Below are 13,393 nucleotides of genomic sequence, written 5' to 3'. Positions count from 1 at the left end.
CATCCGGGGTTCTTGTGTGTAGGCCAGTGGCCTGGCAGTAACCCCCACTGCGAGATTAGGTTACAGCGTGAGTGAAAGTGAGAGGAGGGTGTCTGAGACTACAGTACAGCAGTCAGCAAGCCCAGGGTTACACTGCTCCTGCCAGCAGAAGAGGAGGGAAATGGGAAGTTTTGGGACCATCTTTGATTGGGTAGGTGGCAGGCCCTGGGGAATTTTGGGAAACTGAGTTTTTGTGTCCTGTTAAGGGATTTAGACTCTGACACGATACTTTTGGAGAAAGGTGACCTGTTAAGAATCAGCAGGGTTTAGTAGTGGCTTGTTTAAAGGACGCTATACCCAATGTGTTTCAGAAATGTTATTCATTTCTCAACTGATGGTGAATTATCAAAAGCATATTGCATGTAGAACCATTAGGCTTCCTCCGCTAATGGTACAACAATGGCTTCTCTTTGCAAAGAACTTTTAAAATACAGGGGAAAAGGCATTGACATTCCAAGGGATGGAAATGAATAAATGTTTCAGCAAGTCCGCCTGTAATTGCTGTATGCCATGTATTTTCTCATTGGACAGCAGAGAGTGATGACCCTCTCACGCATGCCTGTCTCTCTTCTGCCCCCTGCAGGAGAGGATGCTGAGGAGCAGGGCTCTGAAGCCGTGGGGCAGGGAGGTGTTTGACCTCAGCTGTTTACCAGGTCAGTGGCAATCAGGTGATAGTGATTGTGTGAAATTCTGCAAATGGGTCTGCTGAAGTTCCATACCATTTAAAATCTTGTCAACAAGCACCTTAAACCACCCTTAAAGACCACAGGGGAAAAGACTCACAATGATTAAAAAAAAATTGTTACTCTCGCTCTTCTTTTCAACAGCGTCAGAGTCTCGTAAATTTTTGAGGCACAAACACCTGTTCTGTGATGATTCTGGACCTCCAGATTGTGCAGACCTCCTTTGACTTTGTATACCTTTAAGAACAGTGAGGTGTCCCTCTGTTAGCTGATAATTCTGGCCAGTCACCATAAATCAGTATTCACCCGGCAGTGTACACAGAACTTATCTGAACAAATTCTGTTTCTGTGAGTCACAAACGAGAAGGGCAGTAAATAGAAGTTTAAAGCTTTTTTTTTTTTTTTTTTACAAGCCCCTAATATTTTACTAGTATTTTTTACAGTTTAAATACAAAGGTTTATTCTGTTCAGACGGGCACCAGCGTGCAGTAGCTGTCAGCACGGTCACACCTCACCCTGAGGAAGTGCAGCTGTGCTGGGTGCTCTCAGCTGGGCACTGCCCCAGCAAGACATCTGGCTGTAGAAATAAATAAAACAAAGCTTACAAACCTGCAGGCCACACTTACATACGGGCACCTTTTAAAGACATTATCAGTGTTTAATTTATTATTCATAATAACTGCTGATTTAATTAAAAAATATTAACACATTTTATAGACATGTAAATATATTATTTGAACAATAAAGACATGATTATACCTACAGTATGTAATAGGATTATGGATAAGCTGAGCACTGTAGAGGGATTGCTCTGTATGCTGTAGCATAGTTATAGCCTCTACCCCTTCGGCCGTAATCTTACAGTCGGCTCTTTATCTTTCCAGGAGCTTTACAGGGGAATGTGGGCTTGGGGGAAGTCTACAGCAGCCCATCTAATCTCAAGCATTTCTTATCAGGCCTCTTCAAGGGTGCACCTACACAAGAACTATGTGTGACCCGATGGCTTTTTTTTCTGTTTCTTTGTCCCTTTCGCTTTCTTGCCCTCTGTCCTTTCTTTTGGTTCTAAATCACTCTCTTCTCCTTGCTGTCTCTCTCTCTCTCTCTCCCCCTTTCTCTCACTCATCTGTTTTTGGTCTTGTCTCATTTCCGTCCTTCTTCTGAGGTGTTAATTCTGGATATTCTGTTTCATGTACAGCGTCCGGCTGTTTTCTGGGTCGTTGGTTCCGTTGCACGGATTCAAACCTATGCTTTCCTTTCCTTGTTTTCTCATCTTTCTCTCCCTTTCTCTCTCTCTCTCTCTTTCTCTCTCTCTCTCTCTCTCTCTCTCCCTCTCTCTCCCCTTCTCTCCTTCTCTCTCTCTCTCCCCCTCTCTCCTTCTCTCTCCTTCTCTCTCTCTCTCTCTCTCCCTCTGTCTCCTTCTCATCCTCACTGCACTTTGCACTGTTGTCCTGCCCACCTTAAAAGACACACCCTCACATTAAAATCCAAGCGGAAGTTCAGTGAACAAATGAAATTGAGAAACTCTGATCACAAGAAGCCAGTGCAGCTGAGAGAAGGAAATAGGACTGAAAGAAGCCTTGGGTTGTCTTGGCCACTCTAAATAACCTCTCATTGTGTTCAACATGATCATATGGTGTACACATGCATGCATTCATACTTATTCATGCATGCACACTAATACACACGCACGGTACGCATTTCAGAACAGGGGGAACAAGCTTCCAGTTACTGACTCGTAGGTCTGCAAATATGAAAGATGTATTTGGACAAAATTAAATGAAGAAAAATAAAAGTATATTTAGAATGGAACGGAGAAACGTACACACAAAAATGTAGAGAAGGTGAGAGAAAGTGGGGAATTGATATCTTTAACGACAAACTTTTGAGTGTACATTTTTATTTATAATTTTAATTCTGCTTTCTGAAATTTCCTCTCGCTCTTTTTTTTTTGGCCTTTCTCTCCTTTCCGTCACTGTTTGATTGGGTAATGAGCGATGTCCTATCTGATATCCTCGGCGCGTGTGGACAGCCATTAGATCACCCTGTCTCTGTGAGGCTCCCAGTGTTCTCCGGCTTCTCAGGTGACTTTCAGACATGTGAATCAGGTGAAACCGAATCAGCCCTGAGGGGGGTGGGGCTGTCATCACTGCACAGCCGCGGACGGACGGATCCTGTACCTTTTGTATAGGGTCAGCCCAGAGACAAAGCCAGTGGATGCAAATGACTGTGTCATATTTAGTGTCATATACCCTCACCATGCCACGCGCAGCTCTAACTTTGTCTGTGGTGCTTTCCGACTTTACGTGACAAGAGGTTAAAACGGCAAGTGTTTCAGCGGGAGAGAGGAGCTTGTGAACAGATTTGCGTGTGAAAGGACTGTTTGAGAATGACCTTGCGCTTAAGTTGTCCGTCCTCCATTCTGATGTGGTTCCCTGCATTACTCACCACCCTGGTTCTGGCAGTTGTTTTGCTAACTTGTGCGGTAAGCACCAACATCCTCAGACAGAAGCAGGACTGGTTCTTACTGCGCAGGGTTACCTCAAGAACAAATTATTTGATTGATGCCTTGGTCTGAGTGGTCTGCCTTGAGGTTAACAGTGTTCTGAGAGCCTCACAGTTGAAGTGAATTACCACACTTCCAACATACGTTTATAGCCCACGAATTAGAGACTATTGCAGATTTTACATTTGTGGGACAATCTTCTCTGGTATCAATCTGGTTTTTTTTTTGTTTCCTGGTGTGTCTGGTGTCAAAATAATTCCTGTTTTCCAAGAAAAGCATGAAGATATAGTCACACAATGCTCTGTACCTGTGTTCTTTCAGAATCCTGTTATTAGTGACCCAATCATTTCCTCCACAGTACATCTGTCTCTGAGTGGCATCAGCAAAGGCTCATGGGATATTGTCATGTGACTCAAGGTGCAGTCTTGCACTTGTTCGCTCTCCTAACTGCCCCTCTCTAACCCTCGTTGCCCCAGGAGAACAGGTCCTCCAGAGGGCGGTGTTGGTCAGGAAGAAGCTTTCTGCCAAAGAGGGGGGCGGTTGGCTCTCTGGAACTCTCTACTGCACCCATTTCCGGCTGGCGTTCGTACCCCAGGATGAGCAGAAACGGGACGTGAGTGAGACTGATATTCACCTGCTCTATGGCTGTTGCTAAGAGCAGAGCAAAATCATGTAACCCACCTACAGAGGTCATACCCTGAGTGATGCTCTCAACCAAGGAAGTGTCGCTAGGAGTTTCAAAGGTTACATGTGATACCATTGGAGTGACAGTGAGTGTTACCTGGAGGAATGAGAGCTTTAGTCCCTTACAGCTTCATATGGAAAGATTTGTAATCAAACTGTCCCTGAGGGGATGAAACAGGATAAAAAAAACCTCTCAAACATTAATGAGAATCGAAGTTAAAATTTTCCCCTCTGCCCCCTAGTGGCAAACAGTTGAAAAAGTCTGACTAGATGGTGATTGATAAGACAGACCCAGGACGAGGTATTGTAAGTGTGATAGTGGTGAATATGGCAGATAGTGTGCCAGATGATGAGGATGGCCATTTAATGCTGCCTGCTTTAGAAAAATTTACAGTGATGCTGCTCTCTTAAACAGCAAAACAAATTTGGTCCCCCAGTCCTTACGTCAGGACACCTGTCCCCTTCTCTTTCATTTCACTTTCAAATGAGAAAATTTAAACCTGGAAGGGAGTTCCTGAGCTGCAGTGCCGTGTGAGTCAGACTCTAACATCCTGTCTCTGCATGCAGGACGATGCCGACCCCATTCTGCTGGGAGACCACGACGTGGCCCTGACATCCATAGAGCGGGTGGTGGCTGGTAAGTTGCAGATATAAAGGGCTGAATCTGTGAGATACTCAAACCTGGGGCAAATGTCTGGTTTGACGAACTGATCGCATGCAAGTCGACCAGGAGCCCTGTGTGGGCTTGCGGCTTGCCTTGTCCAGCTAAACACTTTCCAAGATTTTTTGTGCCTTTTCCCCCTGTGGCCTTGAGATTAAGTTATAGTTCCTTTGAGTAGATTGTGCGAGTCAGTGATTGACATGTGGCACATGATTGACACCAGCTCCACCCACTATGGTGATGGTTAAGCCCTGCTCTCCCATCGCTACCCGAATGACAGGACCAGGTCCCACGGCCACTGTTCCATTTTGTGTCTCACAGTGGGGGCGTCCCGAGTCAAGCAGGTGACCCCCAGCACGATCCTGAGGTTCACCCCCGAGGAGCTGGTCCTGTTCTGCCGGGACCTGAAGGTGCTCTGCTTCCTGTTTGACCGGCTGACCCCCGAGACCCAGGTCATGGAGGTGAGCGTTTTCAGGGGACAGACTGCCGGGCGCTGACCCCAGCTCCTCTCCGCTCCACCCCAGTGATTAAGTGATTGACAGCACATAGTAGCTCCTCCTGTGGTTTACCGTCCCCTGCAGATAACCTACGCCCTCGCCAGGTTCTACCAGCCTCTGAGGCCGGAAACCGTCCTCTCCTTCCAGAACGCAACCCTGGGAAGCACAGGCAAGCATATCACATATTTCCTCAACTGATACAGGAAACATGGCTCACCTTTGATGTCATCCCTCTCTCAGTGTTGTACTCAGTGGTTGGCCTGCTGTATGGTATTAAAGCCTATAACCCTCTGGGTCTGTGTCATATATCTAACCTCTGCTCCACACCACTGTCTGTTGTATGGGATTCAAGCCTATAACCATCTGATTTCATGTCATGTGTCCTAACCTGTGTTCCACACTGCTGTGTGCTGTGTGGGATTCAAACCTATGACCATCTGGTTTTGCGTCATATATCCTAACCTCTGCTCCACACCACTGTCCTTGCTTTTGGACTTGCAAAAAGCCTTGCAGTACTCAGGTCTCTTGTTGTAAAAAGGTATAAGCTGCCCTACATCAGAGGTGAAGGGTCACATCATGTCTCCTCTGTCCCACTACTCTGCCGCAGAGATGAAACAGCTGCTTAGCAACCGCAGGCGGGATCCCTGCATGAACTGGTTTGAAAGCGAGGCCGACTGGGAGGCCGAGCTGGAGCGGACGGGCGCCACGGGCTGGAGGGTCAGCAGCGTCAATGACCGCTTTGAGATGTCCACCAGGTACAGCGCCCTCTACAGCAGTGGAGGGAATCTGCAGCCCTCAGGGAGATTTTGTTCCCCATTCCATCCAATACAAATCAAACTAAGTAAACTGAAGTTAATACCTGAACAGGAATTACAGGTACTTGAAATTTAAGATGACATTAGTTTATTTGTTCAGTGGTGACTCTGGTGCACGCAGGGCACATAACGCTGTGCGAGCCAGCTTGTCTTTTCATTGTGCTCGGTATGCACGACCAGACTGATGTAGGTGACTCTCTGAATGGTGCCGTGGGCATCTGGGAGGTCTGGGAAGAAGGGGGATGAGGAGAAGTGTTTCTGCAGACGAGGGGCCTCCCAAAGCGAAGCTCTTTGCCTCAGTGATTTTCCTGATGAGCTAAGTAAAACAGAGGAACCAAAACAAGCAGAGAATCTGATGACAGTGCAGGGTGGGCATGCAGGAATGTAACACCTGTATCTCAGTCTGTGCCAGTTAAAGCCGCAGGTCTCACACTTGCTCGTGATGCCACAGAGAATGTTGCGGACACTGATTTTTTTTAGCAGACAGTTAAAGTATAAACCAAGTGGAAAAACCCCATCGTGCTGGTCTGTGTAATCTCACCTGTTTCATCCCTTTCCCCTCAGTCTGCCCAGGTTTAACGTGGTCCCTCAGAAGGTTCTGGACACGGAGCTGAAGAGGACCTTCGCCCACTTCAACGAGGGACGCATCCCTGTGCGTGAGGTTCTCTTACGTTTCTACGGAAACGGGCGCACACTAATAAAGCCTCTGATTAAATTAGCGATTTTACCCTCCAGCCCAGTCCATGTCCAGAAACCTGTGCGCATGTCATTGTGATGTCATGTTATAGGTGTGATGAGCTGTTCATCTGTCACCACATTGTGTTGATATTTTGTTGAATTCAGTCACATTGTGAGAATGTCATATTTATGTCATCATGATGTCACTGTGACATCATGGCCCAACATCATGCTGATGCCACAGTGATGTAGAAATGTTGAGCGTGGCTTTCTGGTCTGATGTGGGTGACTGCCGCCCTCTAGCGGTGGTGCTGGCGCCATCCTGCAGGGAGTGACCTTCTGCGGATGGCTAGCTTTCAGAACAACATCTACCACGAGAAGGATGACATCAGGTGGGTGTTAGGTTGTTATCCGCTTTGCTTTTTCTGATGTTTGTGTAAGCTGCATTTACCCTCCTATTCACATATGCACTTTTGCTTTAAAGGGAATTTGATTGTTCTTTTGCCATTGAACTCCTAGGAGCTTTGTAGAAGAGGGGCAGTTTGCAAAACTTGGTTTACATTTGTTCACAATCCCATCAACCACCAAAATATGGCCAAGAGAATCTGGATATTTCCCAATGAAGTACCAATGAATTCTCTTACACATCAGATGCATACATGTTTCTAAAATGCATTTAAAATGAACAGCAGTTGGTACATGGAATGGATTTTCCAACAGTCTATTACAGGCAGTGCTTTGGGGCGTGGCCGTGTTCTGACAGAGATCTCTTTATCCCCCCCCTCGGGGGCGGAGCAGGAACCTGGAGGCCCTGCTGTTTGGCGGGCAGCAGCGGTGTGTGGTGTTGGAGCTGGCGGAGGAGGTGCCCACGCTGGCAGAAATTCAGCTGGCACACACCCGCCTGCGAGCACTCTGTCTGGGGGGTAAGCTGCCCGCACCTGTGCCCCTTCCACTAATACCCTCTGAGCAGGGACACACTGTTTGTAAGGGAATGCAGTTACGAAAAATTATGAACATTTTGACATGGAAAACGCCAGCTTGTAAGTTATCGTGGAAGGTTATGGCTAAGTCTGTGCTGTGCTAAACCTGTGCTAAATGCTAAACTGTGGTTCAGTTACGCTCCCTAGTTAGGCTGTTTTCGTCTGAAAACCCAGCAGGCTGAGCCGCTGGTGCTACAGCACACGTTCACAGCGGTAACGTTGACTCAATGTTCTGCCTGAATCACATGGCTTCTTTTCCGGTAGATATTCCCACCTCGCTCTCTGTGCCAGATGAAAGATGGCTGTCCTCTCTGGAGGGAACTCGATGGCTGGATCACGTCAGGTATGTCCACCTGTGTCACCTGAGATCTGTGTCACCGTCTCTCATACTGACCTCGAGGCTCATGGGAGATTTACCTGTGGCTCCAGGTGCTGCCTGAAGAAAGCTTCAGAGGTGGCCTGTCTGCTGAGAGATGGTCACCTGACTGTCATCCTGCAGGGTGAGTCACATGATCAGGAAGTAAAACATACTCATGGCATGGCCAGTGTGTGTGTTTTTGTGTCATACCTCTGCATTCTATATTCCTTTCTTGACTCGCTATAGCTGTGACAGTATAGATGACTCTTGCATTTGAATTCATATCATCCCTTTCTTCAAAGATGAGTGTCCCATTTATAATACGCGTATGCTGCATATGCATGTATCATTTCTCTGTCATCGTTTCTTTGCTCTTTTTTTCCACTCATGCTGTATCTGCACATCTGCACTGCTTTCTTGAAATGCACACTTAAGAATACTATGACAGCCAGTTCCTTTCTTAATACCACTCAGTGATGGAGACAGGGTCATTTCCACTTTACACCGCCAGGTGGCATGGTTCGTCACATTAATGTCGTTCCATTTTGAAGGAGGAACTCCTAGTGTAGAGTTAGAGCACTGTGCACCTGTACCCCTTTAAGACCCAATAGTGTAATAATAATTCACTTAACATCAAAAAACTTTCTCACCAGCCTATACAATATTATAGCAGGAAATACATAGCTTAAGTATTGCATGCAAACTACTTATTTAGCTGGATTTTTTTCTAGCAGTGAGGCTGGAACAGAGGTTGCGTTGGCTCCTCATCATCTGCCCCCCCGGATGAGGGGAGGGTGGGGGTGTAAATTTGGGTCAGGTCACGGGTGCAGTCTGAAGCACGCCTATGCTGTGTGTCTGTGTGTCTGTAGAACCGGAGGACCGGGACATGAGCTGCGTGGTGTCCAGCCTGGCCCAGATCATGTGTGACCCGCACTGCCGGGCCCCGCCAGGCTTCCAGGGCCTGGTTCAGAAGGAGTGGGTCACGGCCGGACACCGGTTCCTCACCCGGGCCAACTACTACCGGGACCGGGAGCGAGACAAGGAGGAGGTGAGCGTAGTGACAATACTTGTGTGTGTGTGTGTGTGTGTGTGTGTGTGTGTGTGAGAGAGTGTATGTGTGTGTGTGTGTGTGTGAGAGAGAGAGTATGGCTTTAACCACACCTCCCCCCCTCCCTGCCCCAGGCCCCTGTGTTCCTGCTGTTTCTGGACTGCGTGTGGCAGCTGTGGGCTCAGTACCCCTCCTGTTTCCAGCTGACGGAGGCGTACCTGCTGGCCCTCCACGACAGCACCTACCTGCCGCTCTTCAGCAGCTTCCTGTCCGACTGCCAGAGAGAGAGGAGCCGCCGCTCACAGGTAGCACAGCAGCGTGACACGGTATTACTGTAACACACTGCTGTTAACCCCGGTGTTACTGTAACACAGTGCTGCTGCTGTCATTACTGTAACACAGTGCCGCTGCTGTCATTACTGTAACACACTGCTGTTACCACCGATGTTACTGTAACACAGTGCTGCTGATGTCATTACTGTAACACACTGCTGTTACCACCGGTGTTACTGTAACACAGTGCTGCTGCTGTCATTACTGTAACACAGTGCTGCTGATGTCATTACTGTAACACACTGCTGTTACCACCGGTGTTACTGTAACACAGTGCTGCTGCTGTCATTACTGTAACACAGTGTTGCTGCTGTCATTACTGTAACACACTGCTGTTACCACCGGTGTTACTGTAACACAGTATTACTGCTGTAACCACTAGTATTAATTGTAATGCATTGGAACTACTATCATTATTCAAATGAGAGGTTAAACTCAGGTCCTGACTCACTGCGGTCACTAATGATATCATAGGATTTACTGAAAAAGAAGTGGTGTTAACCCCAGTGACATGAGCAGACTCGTCCCTCTCAAAGCTGATTGGCTGATAGCATTGTTGCTGTTAAACAGAGTGGGATTGACCTGGTTAAACAGCTTCTGCTGTGCCCCACCTCAATAATGACATGTTTGTGATGCCCCCCCCCCCCACCACAGCACCTGTCCCAGACTTACACTCCAATAAACGGCTGGAGGGAGGGGCTTATGCATGACCCCTCCCCCGTCCTGGCTGACCCTCCACTGCCCCCAGTGTGGGACTGGGCCCTGCAGTACAGCCCAGAGAGACGCGTGCGGTTCACCCATCCCGTGGCCACGCCCGCCCCGCACTCGCCCCTCCTGAATGGGACCCTCAGCACCAGCGAGGTAGGAACAAAGAGCAGCGTTGCATGGTGGTAAGGAGGAGGACTCATAACCAAAGGGTTACTGGATCGATTCCCCGCTGGGGCACTGCTGCTGTACCCTTGTGCAAGGTACTTAACCCATAATTACCTCAGTAAAATATCCAGCTATATATAAATGGATAACGTTGTAAAATAAATAAATAAATGAACTGTAACTGATGTAAGTTGCTCTGGATAAGAGCGTTTGCTAAATGCAATGTAATGTAATAATGTAAAAGCATGAATCCATGCAGCTAGAACCTGACTGAGCTCCATTTCATCTGCATCCTTATTTCTGGAGTGTTCACCAGTCTCCTGTCTAGCTCTGACAAATACGGCATTAAGAAAGAAGAGTAATGCTCAAAACATCCACTCAAAACATCAATCTTTTTTTGTATTCACACATGAATAAAAATGGTACAGCAAGGTTTATAATTACTCAGGACAGAATGTCCCTTCCCTCATAAATTCCTCTCTCCATTCTTTACTCTCCTCCTCCCTCTCTTCCTCCATCTGTTCCTCTGCCTCTCTTCTTTTTCCTCTCTTCTGCTCTCCCTCTTTCTTTCCTTTCTCCCCTCTGTCTTCTGTTTCTCTTTCTCTCTCTTTCTGTCCTCTTCCCTCCCTTTCTCTTTCTCCCTCCCTCTTGCACTCCCTCCTTCTTCCTGTCTTCTGTACTCTCATTCTCTATCCCTCTCTTTCCTTTCTCTCTCTCTCTCTCTCTCTCTCTCTCCCTCCTTCTCTGTCTTTCCCTCTCCCCCCCCCCCCCCCCCCCCACATCTCCCGCTCTCAGCTCAGTGATGGAGCTCCAGGCTCAGTCTTCCTCCTGTCCCGGGGCACCTTCTCCTCCCCGGTTAACCTCCTGCCCTGGCGGAGTGGGGGGGCCTCTGCCTCTGGCCGCAGGAGCCACCGTCAGGCCCCCACCCCCGAGAAGCCCCCCTCAGGGCTGGAGCGGCTGCTGAAGGGGATCCGTAAGCCCCCCTCCGGCCCCCTGGAGCCTCTGCTACCCCTGCTGCTGGCCCCTTGCCTGGGCTTCTGGAGGGGCTGTTACCTGCGGGGGGTTCTCCATGCACAGGTACCCCCACAGCCGCAACCAGGAACAGAGCTGAAAAGAACCGTAGAGTAGCAACCCCATACGGTTTTAGCATGGGGTGATAGGAAGCTATGGTATACAAGTATGGTGTGATATGTATGTCTGTCCCATGGTAGGGGCAGGTACTTTTTAACAAGTAATGCATTACAGTTACAAGATCAAGTATCATATTTTAAAGAAAAGTAACTAGTTACCAACATGTAGTTACTTGGGAAATTTACCTGGTCCCCTGCTTGGAATTATTTCATATTAATATAGAGGTGTGATATAGAGATGTGACCTGTTGTGTGGACAGGGTGTGAATAACAGAGACGTGCTGTCTGTTGCTTCTGCAGGCTTTCTCCCACCCCAATCCCAGCAGCCTTCACCCAGTGGAGCACCTGGCCAGAGAGGTGGAGCAGCTCAGAGATAAGCTGGCGTCCCTCGGGAACACCGTGGGAACGGGCAGGAAGCCAGAGTCTCACGGGAGCGACACCGGCCTCAACCAGAACACCAACAACAGCAACCTCCCTCCTGTCACTCCACAGTGCACGGTGGCCACGCCCAGGGTCCTCCCACCTGACTCCGCCCCAGCCAAACGCACGGCTCTCTTCAGCCCAACCTGACCCGGGACCAGTGGTAACCTCCGCCCCCTCACCCAGAGCCAAAGCGCCAAAATAGGGCAGCCCATCCTGTGGGTCCTAAGGGGTGTTCCAGTGCACCTCCACCCACCCCAGCCCTGACCGTCCCTGGCAGGGCACTTCCAGGTTTGGACTGAGCAGAACTTCTGGTTCAGATCCTATCCCTCTCCCAGGACAATATAAGACATTGCTCTACAGTATATTTTCCAGGTCAGTGTTCTGGGCAAGAGTGGGACATTGAAAGCCATAATTTCTCAGTGAAAACAAGCAAAGCTAAACAGTTTCCTATAAGCTATAAAAAGCTCTGTTATATATGTGTGTGTGTGTGTGTGAGTACATACAAAATACACACACATATATGCATATGTATATTATATAATTACATGTATTTATACATAATTGCATTAATATAAAAACACCAGTCTTTTTCATGAATTCACTTGGTTTCTAAACCAGGGAGTTGTAATTCCTGGTTTAAATGTGAAGGTTCTGTTTCATTCAGCTGTGTGGAGTTGCAGTTGGGGAACTGGGCTTGCAACCAGGTGGTTGTAGGTGTGAACCCCGTGGTGCAGGTAAAGTCCTGAATGTCCTCAGTAAAGGCTCAGCTGTGTAAATGGGTGATATGTAAAATATACTCTGTCTTTGTCACTGTGGTAACGCGAGGCTGCTGAGCGGGTAAATAAATTATGTCATTTTCACTGAGGAGGGAAAGGCATAGTTTGTTCATTGCTCGTCAGTAATATTTTCTTGTGTGCTCTATATCTGTTTGCTTTCATCCACATCTCTGTAAGGTGTCTTGTTAAGTTTAGCCCACTGGATGCTGGCCAGGAGTGCCTTATGAGATTCTGAAATTCTGAGCTTAAAATGCACAAGATTTTACAGTTTGGCTGTTTCTTGCATTGTTTTAATCGGTGCATTCATGAATAATAAAATAAATGATGCTGCATTATTTACTAAGGGCCAGACATCAATGTGCATTCTGCTCAGACATACTCATCTACCATAATGTAATGTATGGATTCATGATATTACAAACATTAAAAATGGAAGGTAGTATTATAAAATACTATTGGATGGATAGCCATTTGTTCACAGTGGCCTCTGCTGTAGCCTTGTTAAGTATGACAAAATGTACGGCTAAACTGAGAGTGTCTCCCTATGCCACTAACAAAGACCATGGGTGTCCTCAAATGTACTCAGCTGAAATGCTCTCATATGAGCGAAATGATATACATCATATTGGTTTCAGTGAGCCTGATGGAGAAATAAGACAATATGACAAAATTTCTGATTATACATAGAGTAAAATAAAAACTCAAATTTGAATGTATACGTTAACAAATGCTGTCAAAGATTTTCTTCACAAACTCTGATTTCAAGACTGTGTGTTCTTCACCTGAAATATAAGCACCTTGGGTCATTTTGTTATTCTCTTGCACTTATAAGAGTCAATATTGGACAAATACCCATGCTTGGATACCATCTTTAATCTAAGAGAAATCAGATGATATACAGATCACAAAAAT

General features: G+C 47.3%; 1 protein-coding gene across 1 annotated transcript in view; it reads left to right on the top strand.

Annotated features, from left to right (window-relative positions):
- LOC118769260 (myotubularin-related protein 11-like) overlaps positions 1–12,034 on the top strand; it is an 18,919-nt gene extending 6,885 nt beyond the window's left edge. The window contains exons 2-17 of the mRNA XM_036516309.1: positions 623–692; positions 3,702–3,838; positions 4,477–4,546; positions 4,892–5,031; positions 5,152–5,236; positions 5,675–5,822; positions 6,447–6,534; positions 6,864–6,952; positions 7,359–7,483; positions 7,805–7,883; positions 7,970–8,040; positions 8,768–8,946; positions 9,081–9,251; positions 9,934–10,140; positions 10,948–11,229; positions 11,583–12,034. Coding sequence (XP_036372202.1) covers positions 623–692; positions 3,702–3,838; positions 4,477–4,546; positions 4,892–5,031; positions 5,152–5,236; positions 5,675–5,822; positions 6,447–6,534; positions 6,864–6,952; positions 7,359–7,483; positions 7,805–7,883; positions 7,970–8,040; positions 8,768–8,946; positions 9,081–9,251; positions 9,934–10,140; positions 10,948–11,229; positions 11,583–11,852 — 2,211 coding nt within the window. The 3' untranslated portion in view covers positions 11,853–12,034. The remainder of the gene's footprint in view (positions 1–622; positions 693–3,701; positions 3,839–4,476; positions 4,547–4,891; positions 5,032–5,151; positions 5,237–5,674; positions 5,823–6,446; positions 6,535–6,863; positions 6,953–7,358; positions 7,484–7,804; positions 7,884–7,969; positions 8,041–8,767; positions 8,947–9,080; positions 9,252–9,933; positions 10,141–10,947; positions 11,230–11,582) is intronic.
- The last annotated feature ends 1,359 nt before the right edge of the window (positions 12,035–13,393 follow it).

Source organism: Megalops cyprinoides, chromosome 21 (genome assembly GCF_013368585.1).
Source record: "Megalops cyprinoides isolate fMegCyp1 chromosome 21, fMegCyp1.pri, whole genome shotgun sequence".
NCBI classification, from domain to species: Eukaryota; Metazoa; Chordata; class Actinopteri; order Elopiformes; family Megalopidae; genus Megalops; species Megalops cyprinoides.
Note: the sequence above shows the minus strand (reverse complement) of the source record. Positions and strands in the feature narration are given on the sequence as shown.